This window comes from Rissa tridactyla, chromosome 1 (genome assembly GCF_028500815.1).
Source record: "Rissa tridactyla isolate bRisTri1 chromosome 1, bRisTri1.patW.cur.20221130, whole genome shotgun sequence".
Taxonomy (NCBI): domain Eukaryota; kingdom Metazoa; phylum Chordata; class Aves; order Charadriiformes; family Laridae; genus Rissa; species Rissa tridactyla.
The window spans coordinates 58,305,338-58,330,428 of record NC_071466.1 but is presented as its reverse complement, the minus strand read 5'-3'; the positions used below and the strand labels follow the sequence as shown (position 1 = coordinate 58,330,428).

Below are 25,091 nucleotides of genomic sequence, written 5' to 3'. Positions count from 1 at the left end.
GAGAAGTACCAAAGATGCAGAGCACAAGGAACCAAGCTAAAAGGAAAAGGCCTAGGATCAGGAGGGTGACTAACCTTTAACAGTTAAGTCCTATGTAAACAATGAGAATCATCAGGAACTGGGAAAAACAGCAACCAACCGACATAAATATCTCAATCAATAGGAAGTGTTTGAAATGCTAGTGGAAAAAGTATGGCCACATTGACATTGGGACGTAATTCAGAACAAAACAAGGTGATGAATATCACCTTGGATATTACAGAGGAAAATACTCTGAATAACTATATTACCAAGCCTGAGGAAAGCAAGAAATGCGCACAGAGCACTGAAGCTAGAATACAACAAGAAGGAAAACTTTCCCATCTTTCTACGCAAGGCTAACTCTTCTGGGCCCATAGAGCTCTGCTACATATTTATTTGAGAATATCCTGCTTTCTTTTTAATATATGCACACCATTTGCTGTTGCTCCTATTTAAGATTTTAAAATCTTTAAAATATCTGAAGTTTTTGTTCTTCTGCCTACTCCAGATATTGCCACAAGACAAACCAGAGAATCTCAGAAATGCTGGTTGTAAGGGATCTCTGAGGTCCTTTAACCCAACCTCCCACTCAAAGCATGGCCAACTGGGGCTTTGTCTAGCCACACCAGGAAAACCACCATGGATGGAAATCCCACAGCCTCTCTGGGCAACCTGCACTAGGCTTGTGCTGCCTCCTAGGGAATTACATTTTTTTTCTTACCTGAAGCTTTCAAGCTGCAATTTGTGGCCATTGCCCTTTGTTATATCATCTGGCACTTCTGAAGAGAGTTTAGTTCTATTATGTTTGGTACTAGATATCCTTAAAGGAATTATAAGCAGCTACTCCAGCTCCCCTTTTTCTCCTCTTTGTCAGACTAAACAAGCCAAATTCTCCCTGATTTCCTTTATATAACTTGTACTATAGGTCCCTGACCATTCTGTAACCCTCTACGCAATCGTCTCCTGTTTCCCCACACCTCTTTTGAAGTGTGAGCCTAAAATGCATGCAGTATTCTAGTTGTGGCCTCAGAAGCACCAAGCAAAGCAGGGTTATACTTTGTCTACGCTGACTGTGCTTCTCCTCATATATTCCAGTACGCGTGTTTGTTGCAATAAGGCAAAAAGCAAAGGGTTCATATTCAGCCGGGCATCCACATTGACCCCTAGGTCTTTTCAGTAGGGCTAATTCTCAGGCAATTGCTTTACAGTCTACATGTGGCTTGTAATTCCTAGGTGCAGAGCTTTTGCCTACTCCTCATTGAACTTCATGAGGTTCCTGTTGACTCAGTCCTCAAGTCGGTCCAGGTTTGCCTTGATAAGCCTCTGGACCAAAGTTCACATTCGTCACCTCAGCCATTTCCCCAGACTTTATGCCGTGTAAAAAGTTTGTTCTGTGTCACCATCGAGGTCACAGACGATGATGCTGGACACGATGGGCCCCAGCACTCGTCCCCTAGGGTGCTGGGTACGCTCTCTTCAGCAGCTGCCCGCTGGGCATCTAGCCACTGATCACTGCCCTTTGAGCCTGACAGCTCAGACAATTTTCTACCCACGTAGCAGTCAGATTAGGCAACCGGGGGCTCCTCAGCTACCAAATGAGAACACTGTGGGAGACGGTGTCAAAAGCCTTACCAAAGTCAAGGTATATTACCTCCACGGCTCTTCTCTGATCTGCAGAGCCAGTCATTTTGTTGGAGAGGCAATCATGTTGTTCAAGCATGATTTGCCCTTGAATGCCTGCTGTGAACACTTGCAGCGCCTGAATGCAGCTGGCCTCACAGTCTTTTAATTTTAACACCTGCAAACCGACAATCTCAGTCCTGCAAGGCTGTTGAACCCCAAGCTGATGTTGAAATGACACAGCCAGCACCTGCTGCACTTCAGGACATCATAGATTTGTATTCATTTTTTCAGAGCGCCGTTTCTAGGGATGGCAATAGACTCTGTAAAATCATACTTGCAAATTAACAAGCAATAATAGAAATATTAAATTCCTAAATACCTCTACATCTCATTCTTTGGGGGTGTCTTTTATTTCCCAAATCAAGCCTTAAAACTAAATCAAATTAACTTGAAACTACTGAGTAATAAACAGAGAAAATGTTTTCAGAGCCATTCAGATGTTCTAAGCATTAGTTACGAGACATCAGATTAAAAGCATTTTTTACTGCAATCTTCTGTGAATACATGATAACATCTATTCATGTTTACACTGTTGTACAGCTATAGACAATACACATACATCTTAGACAGGTTTTCAGGTCACATAAAGGTATATTCACAGTAATTACTATTTTTGTTGATACCATCATCTCTATTAGGATATTCCACATGCAGCATTTACAAATACCAGGTTTCATTGTTTCCATTTAAAATAGCATGTTTTGAAATGGTGGCAGGGCTACCTTATAAGACACGCATTTCTGTCTTTCAGAGGCAAAGACAAACAGATCAGTTACCGAACAGTAAAGGTCAAAGCATAAATCAATCATTTCACTAATAAGCCATCTTCAAGCAATCGCTGTAGAAGGAATAGAAGAGCATTTCGCTTGGCATTCTCTGCGCAGATATTTCAAGAAAAAAAGCTCAAGATGACATCCTGATTCCCATCAGTCGTCTGAGAACAGAGCTTTAAGATGCCGGGTTGCTCAGAACGAAGTGCTGTTGCAGGCGGGTGCTGGGCCAGCCAGCAAACTAATTACATGTGTCGTACGCTGTCAGTTGAAGGAATGGACATCTAAGTGTATTTGTAGTATACGCAAACAAATCTCCTGTCATCTTGTCATCTGTTGAAGACATCGAATACATCTCTTGCCAGCTTTCTGGTCGTTTGTATTTTTTCTTCCTAAATACTTCTGACCATAGGACTCTGCTAGGTACACCTGCGCTTTCACCTCTGGACTCCCTTTGGGTCCTGAGGAGATGCAATGGTTACTTTCTCCTTTTCTATTGTGTTTTACCTCTACATATTTTTGTTTGCTTGTTTCTTTCTTTGTTTGTTTATTTTATACCAGTATGCTGACACTCTGGGTATGAAGTCACAACTATTTATATCACAATAGGTAAACAGTGATTGTAGTACTTAGTTCTACAGTTAGTTAATTCTACCAGTTCATTCAAACACCATTATTTAGCAACAGCTGCCACTTTCCACTACCTGGGATATCATAACATGTTCCTGAAGGACAAGTAATGTGGGATAGCCAGAGAGGAGGAAGAAAGAGTAAAAGCCAGAACCTGCCACGAAACGAATTTGCGCTTTATCAAATGCATGTGTTCTTAAGCAGTACCCTTCTTACTCTTCTGGAAGTTATGAGCAAAGCTGGCTCTTGGAAATCATCACATGCCAGAAGAAAACAGCATAAAATCTCTCTCCAGTCTAAAAGGCAGCATTGTGTGCCTTTACGAAGAAGACATCTTAAGAAGATGTTTTAAGAGGAGGAATAAGTAGTTATCACTGAGCTGACTGGTTGTTTACTGTTATGTATGACATGAGGATAACTTTAGTTCTCCAGTTCTGTATAGAAATATGGTAAATATAAAGAATTTGGCAGCTGAAACAAAATTTCTAATAATGAAATTCTATTTGAAGTCCTTACCTACAGAGCCTATAGTGAGGATGTCCTGCTTAACATCTAAGAAGTGCCGCAAAATATGCTGAAGTTTATATTCATAATTTATAGTCAGCTCACTAGAGAATGGTGCCTTGGACAGAATTTACTGGCTAAAATCAAAACCCCGGCCAGGCCTAATATTTATTTGTTCTTCATTTTGCAGACAATTTGAGGAAATCAAGGATGAGTAGTTATTTGATATTTCAGAGAGATACTAGGCACCTTAATACCCAGTGAGACACAGCAAATGGAGTGGTCAATGCAGTAATGGTACCCATGTAAACAATTCTAGTGCCAGCCAAACTTAACCATTTTTATGAACACTGAATCTAAGAAGGACGCAATTTGGTAACAGAGCTGAAGAAAATGGCTTGCTTTGTTTGATAAATAAGTGAGGTTCAATGATCCGCTCTAGCTGTGGGGAACTGGCATGAAGTTGCACTGTAGAAATTCGATACAATGTGAGCACTGTTGTTTTGAAAGATCAATGATGAGAGGAGGTTATGGCAGAATTTCAGCAGTTTAATTAGTTACATTAGTAGTATATCCCAAGAGCTTGTGTCAGATAAAGAATGGGTGTTCTTTTCAAATGAATCATCTATTAATCACCTGGAAGAAGGAGTAAACAGCACATTAATTAAATTTGCAGATAATTCCAAAATGGGAGGTGCTGCAACAACTAATATAGAGGTAAGACAAAAAACCTGTAGTGATTGAAAATAAAAATTGACAGTCAGTAGTGAAATAGGTTCCATCTAGAAAAAAACAAGTGCATGCATTTAAGACAAATACGAAAAAATTTATCAGGAATACCTGGGGAAAAAAATGACCTGTGGGTAATAAATGTAATGTGAATGTGTACCAGAGAGTTGCAGCAAGGAAAAAAAATCAGTTGCATTTCATAAGGCAAAGGACATTGTAAACCAGAAACCCCTTCTATGGCAACACGGTGCACTCACTGAATATCATGTATGGGTCTGGACACTTCTACACCAAAAAACCTGAACTGAAAGAAATTTACAAAAAAGTAATAAAACTGACTATGAGAGTAAAATAAACTTATGAGAGAAAATCAAAAGAATCCTTGCTTGGATTAATGAAAATCAAGAAAAACTGTGACTTTCTCTATAAACTTTATGGCATTAGTATCAAGAAAGGTCAGGTTATACCTAAAAGTCTGAGGCAACGCAGATGAAAAGCAGCCTTTGTTACATCTGCAATTTTATCACTACCAAATTCTGTGACCTCAGGAAAGTCACATTGCCTTTATGTGCCTCAGTTTCTTCATCATCTTTATAGGTATATGAATATTATAAGAATATTTTCTTAGTTCACAGGTAAGTTGCAAGACTTCAATTAACCAATCTTGATTTAAGTTGTTTTTAAAAATTAAGAGGAAATATAAATAGTAGAATGAAAATACATGGCATGAGAAACAAAATATGTCTGAGATACTTTCACATACAGAAGAACTATCAAGAACTGGATAGGTTAAACTGCTTGAGAGAAGGAGTTAGCATCCTTGTGGTTCAAAGGTTTAGGATTATGTGATTTACATTCTCATTTAACACCTACGATTTCCATCTCTGTGATTTTGGGACAACGATCCTTTGCATATTCATCCCTCTGTGAATAATATGTGTGAAGTCTTTCCATGTGGCTAGAATTATGTATTTGGTTAAAATATGACAATGCAGGACAACTCTGCAAAATCTGACTACAAAATTTTCTTTTCAGCAAAGTCTAACTTCAGAAATGTTTGAAGCAGATGCAGATTTGAAAACAAGCCCTGTAATTCGGAGAATGAATATGCAATTCATAATTGTCTTTTTTTTGGTAGTGGATGGCATAAGGGTGGTATTTTTTATACCATGTTTATTTATCTACTGAATTCTAATTGATAAATCTGTTTTCAGCCTTTCTTCGTGCCTTACCTAAGAAGAGATATCAACATTAACAGGAAAGCCTGACAATCCCTAAGCGTGTTCTATGTTCAACAGTTTAAATATGACAGATAGATTGACACCAGCATCAGAAATAGTTCTATTTATTAATAATCTGTGCGACTAATCTCGGAATCATGCTTTAACAAGGAATGTGGCCTTAGAAGTGCTCTACTCTGTAGACATTTTTAAACCGTTCCCCAAATTCCTTCCAAAATGGTACTGAGCTCTTGGAAATGAAACTAGATTATTTTCCTTCCCCTACTAATACAAACTGGGATCATTACTGTAAACTTTGAGCTGCCCTGGTTTACTTAATAATTAAGTTGGCAAACACAGAGAAATGAGACTTATTTGGAAGATAATTTCCGTCCAAGAAGAAACAACATAGTAAAGTATAGGTGGTAAAGATTCAGGGGTGGAAAGATTCCCTGAATCTTTACCATCTATACTTTACTATCTATCCACCTTTATCATTTAATGAAAAAATAACACTATCATATTATTAGAAAACGTGGGCTGTTTCCACTGTAAAGCACAGTACATCTAGGTAAAACGTGGATCTATTTCCTGAAAGGACTTCAGGTCAATGCCCCAGCACTATATAAATGTGATACTCCATTAACTCACGCATGTTTTGCAAACAGAAGCTGAGAAGAAACCTTTTAGCTGTTGCAGAACTTGCTGAACTTGTTTGTAGATGGTCTATTAGTGAATTTGATAGTGTGCTGTTTCACTGGGTAGTCTAATAAAGTCTTTTAAATAGACTAAGTGGTAAGGCATTGGTGGGAGCAGGGTCTGGCCCTTTCCTATGAGTTTGAAAGCTGCATTGGTACTTGAATGTTTTTATGTCACAGCTGAAAACAAGGAGACAGCTAAGCACTAGATTTTTAAGTTCTTCCTCAAAATTTCCACTTCCTAATTTTGTTACTCTCTTGACAGTATTTTGTTCTTATCTCCAAGAATTACTTGCCATACTACATGGGCAGACCACTGAATTTTCACCTCTCTCTCTTTCTACCCCTCCCTTCCTTTTTTTTTCATCTGAAGAAACCACAGAACATTTTTTCTGATTTAACACGCTAAACCAGTTTACTTGGTTTAAAGTTGGCTGATGCTATGCATGACTACCACAGTAAGGTGACCTTGTGGTTGATCCTAAGCTTCGACATCAAAAATTCTTGAACAATACAAGTTTAACTACAACCAGCCTAAACATGTTCATCATATTAATGAAGGAAATTTCAAGTGAAAAGGATATGTAAGGTCTGAATAGCAAAAGGAGATTTTAGAAAAGATAGAAGGAAAGAACCCACACCTAAGAACATTAAGGTCCTGTATACAAGTTGTATGTAAGAGAAACAAAGGTCACTCATTCAAACATGAGTAACTTCAGGAAAGCAGAAGTAATTCACATTTAAATTTTAAATTTAAATTTTTCCCTTTTCATTGTCAATTTATTCTTTGAACTGATTTTTAATATTTTCATCTAAAAATGTACTTGTTATAAAGACACCTTGTTTTGCCTTTTTATCCGCGCACCCTATAGCCACCAGAAAATTATCTTGCTACCAGTATGTCTAGCAATGATACAACACTTAGAATGCAAGATCGATATTCATCTTCTTATGTAAAAAAAATAAAAAATTTAAAAAAATAAATAAATTCTGTAGGCCACAAGCAAACATACTGATAACACACGGCCACAGCATTAACTTTTTAATTTCACATGGACATGAACAGCACCGCACAAACTCACAAGCAATATTATCACCTGAGGCTCAGTTTGAGACCTGCCAATAGAACGCCCAGGGATACCTTTTGCACCCCTACAGTGCTGCATTAGGGATGCACAAATCATCCCTGCAAACGGTCACTGGGTCTGTGCTTTTTCCTCCTAATGCTGCTTTCATTTTTATTCCAAAGATTACATAAAAAGCCTCTCACATTGTTGTTAGTCCTAACTTAAATATGGATTATACTTTTTCTGGGTATGCTTAAAGTAGTAAAAATAAATATATACAACATAGATTATTGATAAGGACATTGTGAGTCTGCATAGTAACACATTTTCTATTTAGGGAATTTGTAAAAAGTAGCATTAGAGAAGCTAATTAAAGAGATTAAGACATTTAGAAATTTTAATCAAACCGGAAAAATGCTATTGTTTTTATGCTGTGCTAAGATTGCTTCCTTTCAAGCTGTGCATTTGAAGGCCTAATTACAGATACTCCTTGCATTCTGAAGTCTCTTTGGAGTTGAAGCGGAAAAGCTGGTGCCAGGAGGAGGGCAGATTTACATACTACATAATACTCAACAACAACAAAAACTTCCTGCTGGTAAACAATCCTCAGGTAACAGCCGCCTTCTCCTGCTCATGCCTTGAGATGATTTACCAGATCCTGCAACATTTGACAAATAAATCCATTGACGGCAATGGCAACAAAGCCCTGCCGGTTGCCCAGTGAGAGACCTTTGCTGAGGTGTCTTTCCTCAGGCCACCAGTTTTCAATGCTTACCCATCTTTTCATAGGACTAAGGCCACCATAAAAGTGTAGTCAGTTCTGATCTGTCCTTCTCTCACCTCTAATCTTCCCTTCCTCTTCCCCATCACTCTTCCATGCACTTATTTAGGAACAGATGAACAAAACCATTTCCTCCTAGGCACACCGCTACAACAGTGACAAAGTTTCAGCAAGCAACCTACTGATGCGTAAGTAGAAAACCAGATCTCGCTAGAGAAACACATCTCTCAGCAATGTAACTACATAAATCATGAGCGTAGCCCAGGTGAAGGTGAGGATAAGGAGTTTTATTTCCAAGTGCTTTTTTAAAAGTGGTGGGCACAACGTTGCTTTGGCTTGCCGCATTTTATCTTATGCATTAGCTGGAAATGCAATTGATCCCCATGCAAAGGTCTGGCATTAAGCCTGTGTATATTTGGGTCCAGCACATACTTATCCTTGGGCTAAGAATTGAACAGGGATTTTTCCAGTTATGGATTTCAGTGCATATGAAAGACAGGAGTTCAAAAAACCAGTCACATTAAGGAAGAGAACGTAGGAATGTAAGATGCTAGAAAATCCAAATAAATCCCTATGCTTTTAGGCTTTCCTGTGAACAGTTAAGCATGATATTATCCTGGCAAGAATAGTAGTGTCTCTCTGGGTCTGTTGTTAGAACTGGTCAATTATTACTTTAAACTAACACTAATATATTTTTCCTTTTAAAGAACTATATAAAATCAAATAAAAATAAAATTCAGGTATACTCAGACTCCTCAGACCAGCAGTACTTTCCTTCCACAAGAAGCATCATTAAAGGGCCATTTGAAAACTTTTTTCTGTTTCTCTTTCACTTTCCAAAGCCTCTCCTATTTTCCTGACATTTTGCTTTGGAATGGAAAGAAGTACTTATACAAAGGTATGCAGATTTAATAAGGCAGGTCCTGATCCAATGATCACATCTATACAGAGATTGCATGACACTGAAACTGCTAAAAATTCTAAAGATATGCCCGTAGTTATTCAAGAAGTGTGATATCATGACTATAAACTGTGGGGGGAAGAAAAGTCTGTTGTAGGGCGATTTCCAGTATGAGAGCTGTATAAATTCTTAATTTAAATTTCCTTAATGATCACTTGATATTTAACATCTCATTTTTATTTAACACAGAAGCTGTCATGTAGGGATCCCTATGCTGCAAGGCATTTTATTTTATCCCTATCTTTAATTATGTCACCATACAGCTTGCTTGAGAAGCTAGTCTCTGGCAGTGGACTGCTGAAAAAAAATGTAGCACACTAAAATAACTTCAGTTTGGATGCAAGCTTCCACAGAATACTAATTTATTTGTTTCAGTCCACTTATTGGCATTTGGAGATATACCTATGATCAGTGTAAACAGTGTGACATAGGCATGGATTGATTGATAATTAAATAGTACAACTGTGTATCTGATAAATAATGTCTTTAAGTCAATAGAACGAATAGAATGAAATTGGATCTTTACAATGTCTTAATAATTGGCATTGATAAAATGATGGCTATGCCAAAACTTTAGAAGAGTGGTTAAGGAGGGATGTGTTGGAGGATTCCATTTCTTAATGGCATTTCGAGACCAAATCCCAGGAAGCATGCTAGAGACAGGGATGTGTGATGTTGGGTATACCTCAATAGCCTATTTGGAAAGCTGTTACTAGCGTCACTAAACTCTCCATTTAATCTTTCCTATCTCCAAATGGTTCTCATGACGCTGTGATTTTTCACACATGGCACTTCAAGCTCCACATTGGCACAGAAAAATGCCACATGTGGTATAGGGTGCACTATACAAATGGAGAGTAGTTAAGAAGGTTGGTTGATTTAGCAGAAGGTTGCCTCTATCTCGGATGTCACCATTCCCATTGATTGCATTGCTAGAAGAAGAATCTAAAAAGTAAACTCCAAGAATTATCAGATTCCGGGTTAATGTGGCAAAACTGGACCATGTGATAATGTGATGAATCTCACTAAACATGGGATTTTCACTGGTTCAAGTTTCCAGCTAGTAGAAACAAACAAAAAGAATCTCCTCTCCTGATGATAAAAATTATGTGAGAATGATCAAGCCTGTATAACTTTAATTAGACTTAAAATCCAATGTGTGAATAAATAAATCGTAACTTTTAGGGCTGAATACCAACATGCTTACAGGTGCACAGTGGCCTTTTAAAATATCGGATCATGTATGTTTTGTTGTCAAAATAGGAAGCTGAATCTCAAAGATAGACTACATACAGGGAAAAGATGGCTTCTGGGCATCGCCCTGAAAGCAAGACTAATTTCACGGCTGTAGCTCTCCACTAGCTGTAGCTCTTTTCACCAGGCAGTAGATCTCAGCTACTTCGGTTTGGCTAGAGCCCAAAAACTATCCTGAGATGTCTGAGACTCCGGGATCCACTCCTCACAGCCTAGAAATACCTTCAGCTCATAGCCAGTACTGAAACTTCATTAGGAACCAGAGGAGGTGAGGCAGGTCCCCCTGCAAGTTATTTAATGAGAGCTTAAATGAATATGTTATTTACTTGTAGAAGTGCCAGGAAAGTTATGGAGATATAAAAAGTAGACACCAAAAAAACACTACTTTTCTACTATTTCAACTTCAAGTCTTGCTTCTTGCTTTGTGTGGTGATTGAAACAAAGTGTTTTCTTCAAGCATTCGCTCCCAGTTTCTGAAAATTAAACAACCCAAACATTCATTATTTGCTTAGTCTTAATTGCCCTTAGGAAATAGTAGATTTCCTAGTCTGTATTCCTTCACATGCAAGTTTGTCATATTTCTCCTCTCTAGAGATTTTACATGCTCCAAAACCTAGTTCACACCAAGTAGAGATCACCTCATCTTCCCATGGTTACTCCCTGATGTTACCAAACTTTGATTCAACTTTTATACAAGAATGTAAAAATTGATGCCTTGCTTAAGCTGCACACCCCTATGAAAATGCTTCCATGTGAGAAGAAGGAAAAAGCAGACAACAACCGAATTTATTTCCACAGCGCAGTTTTAGTACTGGCTTAGTCAAGTTGCTCTTATAAGAGTAAAAAAAAAAAATCACATACATTGTACCCACTCACTGAAGTTAGTACTCAACAGCTACCTCCTGTTGCCTTTTTTTGGCCATGATTTTGCTGAGATTTCATTGACTGAAAATACCCTACATTACTGAAATGAGCTGTTTTCACCTCCTTCCTGCTTCACATATGTCTAATTTTTTCACTGGAAGAGTAGCTCTTCAAGAGCAAGGACAGCCTTTTAGCTGTGTGTTGATTAATTTTCTAACTCAGAAATAGCAAATGGCTTCTAGATGTTCCCATGACACCGCAAAAAAAGTATCAATTCACAGTAAAAAATGTCACCAAAGGATGTTAAATTAATAACCTGACATATATTAAAGAAGATATGTTTCAGGCCTTAAGGTTTGTTGTTAATTTTATTAAAATTGTCGGTATACCTTCAAAGCACACTTCAAGTAGCAATGGTGTCCACCATCTGTCTCTCCGCTTATGTGAAAGTAGCTTCCACAAAAGGTGCACCAAGTTACCCACCTAAGATCGCTCTTGTAAGACATATGCTGTTCTTTACATGATCATTGTCATATAAGAGATAGCTGATGGCACAGTATTTTTGGTCTTACCTCTCTCTCCTTTTCTCAGCTAATCTCCTGCTTTATGCATTGCCCTTACAATATCACTGCTGCTAATGATAGGCAACGGACCTGCACATTGCTGAAATATTCAGCTGACATTTCAGTGATAAATCATCCTAAATGCATAAAGCACTCAGGTTACAACTAGAAGAAGATGGGAGTATATTTCTGATAAAACTCATAAATTAATCTATACGTACCCTAGAGTAAAGTGAGCATGTGATGCATATACAGTAAACACATTAATCAAAACCATTTCAGTTTAACTTGGAAAAGATGGGCAAGTTGAAAATAAAGATCCCGATTTATGTAAATATCCCAAGAAGTGAAAGAGTGGAAACTGTATCAGTAATATGCAGAAAAAGAATCCATCAAAACATTTATGGAGAATCAGTGAAATTTAGTGTTCCAATATATTTAGGAAAAGTGGAACGTTTCAATTATATAGGTGCCTCTACCTATTGAGCCCAAGATTTCAGAAACGATACCTGAATGTTCATGCACAGTACCAACAAGCAAAAAACCCTGCAATACGCATAATCTAGTAGGGCTTACAGCTTGCGGGTCTGCTTTTATTTCGTCTGTAGCAGTTTGGCCAGCAGCAACTGCACTAGTCACAGCGGTGTCACATCTAACAACAGTTGGGTTGCAAGCGTGGTGTTACTCTAACCAGCTTGCCCGCACAGCATTTGTCATCCCTCACCAGCATCAAGTGGGGCTGCCCACACAGACACCAGTTGCTACTCCTTTCTCCCAACACCTACACAGACAAGCAGCTAGATTGCACTATGGGAGTGTGGGCAGCGTGTCTTTATTTTTACCTCTCAGCTACGGGTGTAGAATGAGAGCTAATGTATAGCAAGCGGGGAAGACTTCAGAAGCAATACCCATGTGCCACATCTTTCCTATCTTCTCCCTGAAGATCAAGTAGCTCTGATTTATATATGCAATGTTCATAATTACCACTAAGTATAGTGCAAGTTGACCTTAATATGCCTATTTTTAAACTATCTCTAAAAGTTTTCTTATGGCACGTAGGCATATAGTTCCCTTCTCTCCCTAAAAGATCCTACTGCTAAGAGAGACATTCCTGTGACATTCATCCCAGAAGAGTAATTTCCATATTTTTATGATAAACCACAGAGCAGAGGTAAAGGAAAAAAGGAAACTAAAAACTCTTTTAGGTAAGTAGAGATCCACTAAATAATTTTTCAAATATTCCAGGATCCTTTTCATGATATACTATTTTAAGTTTGCTTTTAATTTGCCAGTTGTTCGGACACACAGGCAAAAGAACTAAGAAAAGAAGGGCAGCAAAAAAGACAACAATGCCTGTGTATTGCAGCCGAGAGATTAATCTAAAAAATAGTATATCTGCATGTAATGAGGGTCGAGGACAACAAATGAGAAATGATAAGGCTACAGTTCCCAGGGTGCTGACACTGCGCATGAATATCCTTGTTTTGTAGCTTGGTTTTAAATACAGTCCCTATTGTTGATTCTTACAGCATGGTTTTGTCCTTGCTCTGTGTCAGGTGAGCACTTGCCTTCACAGTAAGAATCAGGTTTGGGTAACAGAGCCTCTGAAAGCTGATCGTCAGAAGACTGACGTCTTTCATCAATGTTATGGACTTGAGACTGAGTCCTTATTAATCCTATTCTTGTCCATATGCATATAAGCATCTGCAATCACAGGATTTTTAGTATTTGTAAATCAGTAATTTTACTTATGGGTTAGTATTTTTAAGGCTTGGACACTTACATTCAGAAAACAATTTTCATCATAAAATATTAAAAGGACTATTCAGAGCTTCAGTGAAGATTAAATGTCATTTGAATTCAACAGGACAGTGTTTTTTTCAACCAGCATAAGACAATAACTAAGCATCACAGTGCTTACTTGCCTTAATATTTTTAATGTCTTTTTCCCAACAAAATGCTACAGAAAAAAACAAAGGATAACTTTTGCAAAGGAGACAAATAAAGCACAAAGAGGCCATCAAGCGTATTTTAGATGTTTCACTCCTTTATTCCCTTCCTTGGGGTGGAATTTATCCGAACTAATGTTTAAGTAAGTCCACAGTATAGGCATCTATGTCTGAACTAAACACCCTCTCTAATCAATATAGAGAAATAAGGACTTCAGGGAGAGATTTTTCCTGACCTATTTGAGGTATAAACTTTAGACTAGCATGACTTGCACCTATCATTCCCTATCAGCTACCAAGGGAACATACAGGAGTGCCCTACACCGTGGAAATCTAATCATAGAATCATAGAATTCATAGAATCACCTAGGTTGGAAGGGACCTTTCAGATCATCGAGTCCAGCCATCAACCTAACTCTGACAAAAACCATCACTAAACCATATCTCTAAGCACTGTGTCTACCCATCTTTTAAATACCTCCAGGGATGGTGACCCAACCGCTTCCCTGGGCAGCCTGTTCCAATGCTTAATAACCCTTTCAGTGTAAAAATTTTTCCTAATATCCAGTCTAAACCTCCCCTAGCACAACTTAAGGCCATTTCCTCTTGCCCTATCGTTCATCACGTGGGAGAAGAGACCGACCTCCACGTCTTTACAACCCCCTTTCACGTAGTTCAGCAAGGCAAATTCTGCTTTCTGTTTAAAAGGAAAAACACTGGATCCCTGCCTTTCCTCAAAGCCTGTTTGGATTTGGCTATACCTGGACAACATGCTTTCCAACGAGATTCATTTGAGAGTGGGTCGTGTCCACCTGTTCCAGCACACGGTAGCAGTTTCTCCTTTGCTTTGCAGCTTCATAAACCTGATGCAGCTGGTTAGAAGTTTACATGCTCCACTGACCAGCTGCACTTAGAAAATGAAGCTACGGAAGAGCAGAGAGAGCAAGCCATCCAAATGTACAAAGTGCACTTCCAGCTGCAGGGAGCGTGCAGAAGACACCAGTTCCCGCAGCGGTGCCTTTCAGTACGGGACTTGACTAGGTTACAGGAATTTGCACCTCTGTCTGGAAACTGTTCTTACTACTCGTCCAGCTCTTCCTTTCCAAGCTTGTAGGCTTGCTGCTTCTCCTCTTTCGGTTATTTTTTTTTAAAATAATTTATTTTTTATCTAACGTAATTTACAAAAAAATTTTTAAATAATATGAGAAACAATGATAAGCAGTAATCTCAGTGCAAATTTTACGGGATTAGACCCTGAAATAGTTTGTAGGCAGTAGAGATTCCTCTTAGGCTATTATCAGTTCTGATAGGACGTGGAGCAGGTATAGAATATTTTGTCTTCAAATTAATGTTTCCTGTCAAATGTAAGGTAAGGAATCTTTTGTCAATAAACTCTGTAAAGTTTAGAAACTCGCACCAGATGTCCAATGAAGGCTTGCAAGCAGTTACATACTACAAGCCAGCAGATGTTACCTCTTTTTAAGGCTTCTAACTGCTCTAAGGCCTGTATTTCGGCAAGTGCAGAAGTTACGTAGTGTGTTAAAACAGTAGATGAATTATACGGAAACTGTGGTCCTGCTAGCGCTGTTACAGCCGAACAGTTGTGGAGTTTTAAAAATCCACCTGTCCAGCAACGGATTTTGCATTTGATGGGAAACACATTGCAAAGTGACACTGAAATCTTGTAACACAAACAAAGAAAACAAAACAAGACACCACCACCTTGCCCAGAACTAAAACCCAAAATATCTGTTATCATAGTTTTCCTATAGTGGAACCTATGTTCTGTCACAGACATGGCAGCACTAGAATAATATGAGTAGTTGCATAAGGTACACAGATTATGCTGTATCTGTTTGACTTTCTCACACTCCTTAGAAGCCTCCTGCCTCCCAAACAGCTCTGTGGAAAAGGCAGACCTTTCTGATTCCCTGCTTCTGAAAACCAAAGAAACAGAACAAAAATCTTGCTGTGAAAACCGTGCCCTTTCACATTCAAAGTAAGCAAAACACACAAAAAAACATCCTGCTGAAAGTCCATCCTTCACCTGCTGCCCATGACAGCACCAGTGTGCAAATGGGCTCCTCTGCTGTTGCACTCCCCCTCTTCTGCAGAAGTCCACGGAGGTCAGTGCAGCTCCAGGTACGAGCTGTGGGCTCCAGCTGGGCTATCAGGCTGGGCAGCAAGGGTGGGAGGAGGGGAAAGCAGAGGGCAGAAGACTTGCACTGGCCATGCAACTGAATCTCAGTGCATTCTGACTTCCAGCATCTCCCTTATTTCACTTTCCACGGGGTTTTTTTTGCCAAGTTTAATGAGATATACCTGGCTACACGAGTGCATCTCATTGAAGACTTCTTACTTTGCTGGAAAGCAGCTTCACAAAACACATTTTTGTCAGCTCTAATACCAAGGAACGATTCAAAACCACTATTTTTCTCCAAGTTCTTTCATAAATTGTGCGAGAAAAGAAAAGGGAACACAGGGTGTCTGTGATGCTAGCTATTCTTGAAGGTATTGTTTCGGGGGATTATCTTTGAAACTTTCTTCCCTGCCCTGTAATTTACGCTGCTACTGCTGGTAATGACTGTAAGAAATATAAGCAGCACTAATGGGTATGGATCACTGTTCTCCTAGACTGGAAAAAAAGGAGCATGGGGAATGATGACCCTGTAAGAGAGATTAATGCAGCTGCAGATTGGTTCTTACGCTACTCAGGTTATTTTCCTTAAAAGGCATCATGCCTCACACATTCCGCTGAAGGCTATCCACATCCATTCGAGTTCATAACAGCTATTCTTAGACATTCTTTCATTTTCAACACCATTACCAAGACTACTACTGTACTTTTTTAATGAGAATGAGGAGACAGTGTCCCTTTTGTTAGGTTCAGACCTATTTAGCTTAAATTAAAATTATTTGATATAATTTTCCTATAGTTATTCACAGGATTAGTGAGAAAACGTCACGGAACAGCTACTTGTCTCTTCATTAACATTCATGACAAAACTTTCCGGTAGGGCTGGTTTCGGCTGCTGATGGAGCGATACTTAAAAGAAATTGGCTTGTCTGTGAAACAGCTGCTCAGCAATGCCACTATGCAAGGGAATCGGTGATAATAAGATGATACTATAACAGCTACACTCTGAGCATAATATATTTCAAGCTGCTTTGAGGTATACAGCGGGGGCCCAAGTATTAAAGTATGATAGCTTGTCCATTGCTAGGAACAGGAAACAGCTGATCATTACACATCTGCTTATTTGGATTAGTCCTACCTAAAGCCTTGAACTAAAAGAAAAATCTGTATCTGCTGGAACTCTTCACTTCCTGTGTTTTTCCTGTCTGCCGGAAGGGGTTTTTATTCCTTTTCCTAGATTTTGGAAGGGTTTGTGAGTCCCGTTGCTGAAACAGGTATTGCATTCTTTGCTAGGAACATTGTGAACCTACTGTTTCAAAGGATTTTTTCTCATTTTAAGGCTTGCTTTCTTAGGCAAGATTCTCAAGAGAAGATTCTCTGGATTCTCACGCACCCATTAGTGAAATTCCAGACACTGATATTTAAAAATGACCGGCCAGTATGGCAATGCAATGGCAAATATACAGATGGGGGCAATACAGATGTAAACATCTGCACATAAGGCTCAGCCAAGAAATAACTGGCAGCTGGTATTATGTTGTGTAGTGACTCGTGCTAATTCACAGTGATTGTCTAGAATACGGAAACAAAATGAAAAAATACTACTGTCAGACCTCTGGTTCTGAGACATCTTTGAACCTAACATATTATGAGGATTAAAACACTTAGGAAACAGTGAATCTAGAAGAATGGAGAAGTTAAAAGTCCCAACACAGTGACAGACCCTTAAAAATGTGGAGGACCAACGAATAAGAAATGAGTAAGGTTGTACAGTGCTTTAGGATGCAAGAACTGATTGCCAGTTAAAAGAAGGCATCTTTTCCTCTGATCACAGCTGGTTCAAATATGTTTAATAATTTCTAAAGTTCTCTGTTATGAATTTCATATTTGGCTTCTCCTGCTTACAGTTATTACAGAAATTAGTTCTTGTAGAGATTTGGAAAGTACTGCACTTCAGGTAAAATGAAATATAAAATTGACATAGAAATGATGTAGGAACACTGCCAGTAGCCTGAGGGAGGTGAACCTTCCTCTCAGCTCCCCTTCCTCTCAGCTCAGCATTGGTAAGGCCACATTTGGAGTGCTGGGTTCAGGTCTGGGCTTCCCAGTACAAGAGAGAGAGGGACATACCAGTGCAAGTCCAGCAAAGGGCAGTAAAATGATGTAAGGACTGGACCTTACATCATGTGTGTAAGGACACATCTCTCATGTGAGCAGAACCTGAGAGAGCTGGGACTGTTCAACCCGGAGAAGAGAAGGCTCAGGGGGATCTCGATGATGTGTATAAATATCTGCTGGGGAGACTAAATATGGAGCCAGGCTCTTCACAATAGAGCCCAGTGGCAGGACAAGAAGCAATGGGCACAAATTAAAAAAAAAGACCAGGAAATTCCACCTAAACACAAGAAAACACTTTTTTACTGTGAGGATGGTCAAACACTGGCACAAGTTGCCCAAAGAGGCTGTGGTCTCCACTCATGGAGACATTTAAATTGTGGCTGCATACGCTCCTGGGCAACCTGCGGTAGCTGACCCTGCTTTGAACAGGGGGGATGACTAGGCCATCTCCAGAGGTGCTTTCACTTCTCAGCCATACTCTGAGTCTGTGATTCTGTGTAAGAATGTGTGTCTTACCAGAGGCTAAAGAAACAATTTTTAAATTACAGCAGATTGAGTTTCCTTGTAGATTACATCATGAATAGGAATCTGGGGCAAAATCCTGTAAAGGAAAACAGGCCTCAAATTACCTCCCAAAATGGAACTCATAAAATCATTCCATCTATGCTTAAGTGTACGGTTGTGGGACAGAGAGCAAATAAGATAAGAATGGCAAGGCATATAAAGGTCAGATCATAATTCAACAAAGAGTTCACATACCCCTAGAAAGTCTAATGTCGCATTACCCTAAGACATGCCTGGTACGGCAGAAAAAATATCGCAAAAAATCTACAAGACCTTCCATGCCCTTTTCAAGAGTTTGCAAAATTACATAAATGTCTGCACAAACAAAGAGGCTGGCAGCAACACTAGTTTAAATTAACTCCTCAGGGGAGCAATGCTTGTATACTTTCTATCTCAACATTACTTAAGTGTTCATACATTCTGTTATTGCTTAGATATGCTGCTCTTGATAAACGCAGGTCCTGCACACAGCTTCCATAAAATCACCACAATTGGCTGTATTTGTTTTGTTATTTGTGTTGTACTAGCATCAAATGGCAGAATCATGTATCAGAACTCCCTCGTGCAACCGAAGTACCAAATTAAAACAAAACAAAACAAAAAGATTATTCTGAAAGAGTTAAAACTAACAATCTAACAATCCAATACTTGCTTTATACCGAAAAGCATCATCCCATTTTAAATGACAACAAATCTGGCTGGTTTTATACTGAAAGACAGCCTACTAGGTGAATATATTTTTCCATTAGTTTATTTGCCCTTCTAGAAAGACTAAGCAGTTTTTTCCATATAAGCTAACAACTTTTGAATAGTTTTAGAATAGCATTAAAATACTGAAAGCATACAACACTCTGACAGGACTTCACATTGCAAATTCCCTTTAAAACCTCAATGATAAGCCAGAAGAAACCACTTAGTCATTTAATCCAACATCCTGCAGAGCAGATCCATAAGAATGCCAGAATGCAGCATTTGCAACAGGTCAGTAACTTTCAGCTATATCCCTTACCATCAATATTAAGATGCAGAATTTCAGGTTGCTGAAAAAGCCATAATGTGCTTAAGTTCTTCGCAATAGAAAAAGGCCTCAAGTTGCCAAAGAATTAGTAAGGTGCCACCTGAGCTCTGTGGTCAATGAGCCCAGTGTTTTCAGTCAACTGCGCTGCTCGCGGAACACCAGTGATCATCCTGGTTTCCTTCTAGAAAAAGAGAAAAAACCTGTACGTGTCATAGATGGTTTGAAATGTTTTGAAATTTCTGCTTGCATACTCATCTTGCAATACTGCACACAACTTCTGGATTTTTTTTTTTTAGGTCTTTCAAGTCCACTACACAGAGGTTCCAAATTCACATTGAAAAGGGAAGCCATCACAATGCAGAGCGCTACACAGTCAGCCACAGCGCAGTGCTTCCAAGGACTAACACTTTATAAATTATATCAGCATCTGATCTTCTGCTGGGGACTTTTCTTCAGTTCCTCTTCATATTATACATCTCCCATTACCTTCCTTTTATAATTCATAGAATCATAGAATCGTAGAATCATGTAGGTTGGAAAAGACCCCTGGGATCATCGAGTCCAACCATCAACCCCACTCTACAAAGTTCTCCCTTACACCATATCCCTTAACATCATCTTCCCTTCTTTGTCATATTGCAAGAATCAATATTAGAAAAAAAAAAAATCTTTAATTGGATAATGAAAATGATACAGAATTACCCTAAGGCGTTAAGAGACATCTTCACTTTTTTCCGAATGCAACCTCAGAGTTTCGAAGTAAGCTTCCAAAGAAGTCAGGGATAACCTTTTCACCATTCTCCTACACGTGTGAATTGTGCCCTGTTACCTGGGGTCAGGCAGCTTTACTGCACCTGTTTGCAGGCTTTCTACCTACATGCAAAGATGAGGCTCTGCAATCCTCTTTGCAATGCCGATTTACACCTCTTCATGCCAGACCCTTTTCACCTTACACACATGCAGAAATGCTCAGGGGGACACTTTCAACACAAATACAGATTTTGCATTTAGATAAAGCCATGCCTGAATAATCTGAAGCTCTTTTACTCTTTGCTAATCTGCAGTTTATGAGAAAAGCTCAATACAGTGTGACTCCTAAATACAGACACAAGCATAAAAACTGCTTAATGTTCATTATTAAAGACAAGCATTTAGCAAATTGTGACAATGAACCCTTGATCTTACAAAGATCTTTCAAAGGCTGAGGACCAGAAGAGATTGGAGTACTGATTAGAAACAAATAAAAACCCCAAACTGTCCTTGTCAATTCTTTCTAGGTATAAAAGATGTGTTCAATACTGCTTAAGTGGCTTGCATGACAATCTCTCTCAAATGCAACTGAAGACTTAGTGTTTGCAAGGCAGAAGCTCTCTAAGAGACTCTGTACATCACAAGAAAATCATACAGGAAAAAACTACAGCTATAAGGCTACAAGAAGGCAGACTACAAAAAAACCTGCTTTGCAATAACAAAAATCATGGGAGATACACAGTTCATCTTGCAACAGTGAACATAATTGCAAACCTAAATTTTGCATTTGAAACTAGGGGACAAAAATTATAAACCTCTCTGTGCATATCTAATCTCTTTTTTCAACATTAGCCAAGCCTGCAGGCGCTTAACAGTCGGATTCTTGATGTCATTGTAATTAAAGGCAATACTCACAAGGCTGATAAGCATACCAGCTGTAAGTTAACCCTTATCTTAGCCAAACTGACAACTGCAAATGTGGTATCTAATTGTAAAGAAAAGAACATTGGAATTTATTTTGGATTACTGACTTTTAAATCCCATAACCTTGAAAATAAGTAAATTATATCCAGCCTACCGTCAAACTTCTTGTGCCGGGATACAAAAGTTGTGCGTACAAAGTGACTTGTCTCCTCCACTAAGTTTTCAAACTCCAGTTTGCTTTGTTGGCTTAACTTGTCCTCCATTTCTGAGGTGCAACATGTATATTCCTGAGGGCAGATTCTCAAATGTTCCCCTGGAATCACAAGAAAAAAGGAATTAGAAATATACGAACACAGAGAGAAATGTGTCAGAATCAAATATACGTGATGTCTTTTCAGATCAGGAAGGTGGGTTGCCCAAAGGGCTCTTTAAGGATTGACTACTTGATTGTGAAGACTTCGAATCTGTATCAGCAAGTTTGCCATAGCTGGGCATTCCTCACACAGGAGGGGAGACGCACTTTGCAGAGTTGTTTTGATACTTCAAAAAAATGGAACTGTCTCACACCAAAAGTGTTTCCTCATGCTGAAAGAGCCTTCCTCATAAGCAGACGTACACTTAAAAATTCAAAGACAATTGCTTGCTTTCTGTTTGTCTTCAAAATGCCTGGACAAATACCCAGTGAGATGACCTGTTACAAGTTATCAGAGCTGTCTTGCTGTCAAAACGCAAAATACACAAATTATGTATTTCTGTAGATAGGTCCCACTTTCCCAAATGCGCCAAAACATTCTCCCCTTCTACTCTTCCTTCCCTTCTGCTTGAGTAAGTGCATTTTAATGACTGTGTTTGGGTGCCCAATGTTTTCTTGGGCAGCATTTCTTGTCAGACCGAGCAAGTGCTCTGCTGAGTAGGAGAAGGCAATGAAGAGTTTAATTAATGCTTGTGTTATATGGAAATGCAATGTAAAAGGTAATGAAAGCCTCTTATTTAATTCAATAGATTTATCTCTTGAAGCACTGTGCCAGTTCTTCTGACAATATTGCTTTCTTCGGTACAATTTGCAAGTGGAAACCAATTCTTTAGCTCATGAAATTAAAATGGGCTGTTATTACATGAAATGTGAATTTCCAATTGACACTGTACTATGAGTGTCAGAAACATTTAGCTCAGTTTGTACTAAGGCAGGAAATTCTACCATCCCCTCTTGAGAAATAAAAAGAATGATCTGCCTCTGTGATTGAAGTTACTTGTAAGGCAATGAAAACAGTTAGCTTTCTGTACACCGAATCCTGATTAAAAATCCCTCTGCAAATCTCTTAAAGGTGCAAATAAAATGATATACAAAGCCCAAGGGTTAAATAAATACTGGGGACCTGATTCTCATTTATACCGAGGCTCCTTTCTACCACTGCTGAGCCGTAAAGAAGATTTAAATGCAATTTATACCTACTTTAAGGCTACTTTTCACCATTCTTATTATGTAGTGAGGAGAATCAGGCCCTAAGGTTTATGCTTCCCAGGGGCATAATATATGTAGCTGCTACATCATTTTGAAAACAGCATCAAAAAGAGGTTTGCACGTGCTTAGAATAAACATTGTCCTCAGTTTGCCCTCCTCTTATTCTATTTTTTGTTTCAGTTTTTGAATGAAGTCTTTTAATTTGAAATTTCAACCCTGACCCGTCACCTTCATCTTAATTTGTTATTTCTGCAAGAGTTCATAATATGTGAACTATAATGCCGTGAGATTTCTTTTAGCAGTCTCAAGACTTTCTAAAAGCTCACAGCTATACATCTCCAGGAAAGATCATTTCATTATTATCAGTTACTTTTAGGCAGTACTACCTACAAGTCCCAGTCATGTCCAAAACCACCATGATATAAAACACTGTATAAACCTGGAAAAGGACATGCCCCATGACCATCAAAATATTGCAAGGATTGTTTCCTGTGTCTACTACACCCTCCCAACACAATAAATTAATTCCTCTCCATTCTCAAAATTGCGCATCTAAGCCATAAACAACACATACAGGGACTGGTGAGCCGGCTGCTGTCAAACATAAATGATAGCAGCAAAATAATTGTTGCCTTACCCTCTACATCGCTGTCACATTAAACTGAAACTATTCAACAGGTAACGTGACTGCGGAGGTATCATAATAAAACACAGCAAACACTATTTTAGTAACAGTAATGTTCTGAGTTTTTATTAGATGTCAGAAAGACAAGGAAAGCTGACATATTCTGTTATAAGAAGCAGTGCTGTGTGCTTGATTAAATTAAAAAACCATACCCTGTCCGTAAAGTTTGTAACCCCCTTCCTCAATAAACCCCACGGGGTTTTGCTCAATGGAAAGCACTGGGTAGAGCTACTGTCCCAGTTTCAGCTACAGTGGTATTTTATGCTTTCAATAATGATAATGTCCTCTAGTGCTATTGCAGTCGAGAATTTTTATAAAATTCAGTTTTCCTTCCTCTGTTAATTTCAAGTTTGTTTTTTTTTCTCTTCTGTCTGGCTCTTTTTTTTGTAATTGCCAGATATCAACTGAACTAATAGAATCATAGAATCATAGAATCTTCATGGTTGGAAAGGGCCTTTGAGATCATCGAGTCCAACCATACACACACAAAAAAAACCCCTACATAGAGCATGCCCTGAAGTGCCACATCTAGACGTTTCTTAAATACCTCTAGGGATGGTGACTCAACCACCTCCCTGGGCAGCCTGTTCCAGTGCCTGACCACTCTTTCAGTAAAGTAATTCTTCCTAATATCTAATCTAAACCTCCCCTGATGCAACTTCAGACCATTTCCTCTGGTCCTGTCATTATTCACCTGGGAGAAGAGGCCAACACCCACCTCTCTCCAACCTCCTTTCAGGTAGCTGTAGAGGACAATGGGGTCTCCCCTCAGCCTCCTCTTCTCCCAGCTAAACATGCCCAGCTCCCTCAGCCTCTCCTCATATGACCTGCTCTCCAGACCCCTCACCAGCCTGGTAGCTCTCCTCTGGACACGCTCCAGCACTTCAGTGTCCCTCTTGTACAGAGGAGCCCAGACTGAACACAGTACTCGAGGTGAGGCCTCACCAGTGCCGAGTACAGAGGCATGATGACTTCCCTACTCCTGCTGGCCACGCTATTCCTGATATAAGCCAGAATACTGTTGGCCGCCTTGGCCACCTGGACACACTGCTGGCTCCTGTTAAGCTGTCTGTCTACCAGCACCCCCAGGTCCTTTTCTGCTGGGCAGCTTTCCAGCCACTCTTCCCCAAGCCTGTAGCGTTGCTTGGGGTTGTTTTGACCGAAAGGCAGGACCCGGCACTTGGCCTTATTAAACCTCACACAGTTGGCCTTGGCCCATCGATCCAGCCTGTCCAGGTCCCTCTGTAGAGCCTTCCTACCCTCAAGCAGATCAACTGTCCCACCTAGTTTGGTGTCAGCTGCAAACTTACTGAGGGTGCACTCAATCCCCTCATCCAGATCATTGATAAAGATATTAAAGAAAACTGGCCCCAAAACTGAGCCCTGAGGGACACCACTGGTGACCGGCCGCCAAGACGATTTCACCCCATTAATCACAACTCTCTGGGCACGGCCACCCAGCCAGTTTTTAACCCAGCAAAGAGTACACTTGTCTATGCCATGATTTGCCAGCTTCTCCAGGAGAATGCTGTGGGGGACAGGGACAGTGTCAAAGGCCTTACCAAAGTCCAGATAGACAACGTCCACAGCCTTCCCCACATCCAGAAGGTGGGTCACATGGTCACAGAAAGAGATCAGGTTGGTTAAGCAGGACCTCCCTTTCCTAATCCCATGCTGGCTGGCCCTGATCCCTTGGCCGCCCTGCACTTGCTCTGAGAGCTTGCTCAAGATGATCCTCT

The 25,091-nt window shown here is 39.5% G+C and overlaps 1 protein-coding gene across 1 annotated transcript in view; it reads right to left on the bottom strand.

Annotated features, from left to right (window-relative positions):
- The window catches only part of GPC6 (glypican 6), a 774,776-nt gene that overhangs the window by 511,737 nt on the left and 237,948 nt on the right, over positions 1–25,091 (bottom strand). The window contains exon 2 of the mRNA XM_054216702.1: positions 21,360–21,518. Coding sequence (XP_054072677.1) covers positions 21,360–21,518 — 159 coding nt within the window. The remainder of the gene's footprint in view (positions 1–21,359; positions 21,519–25,091) is intronic.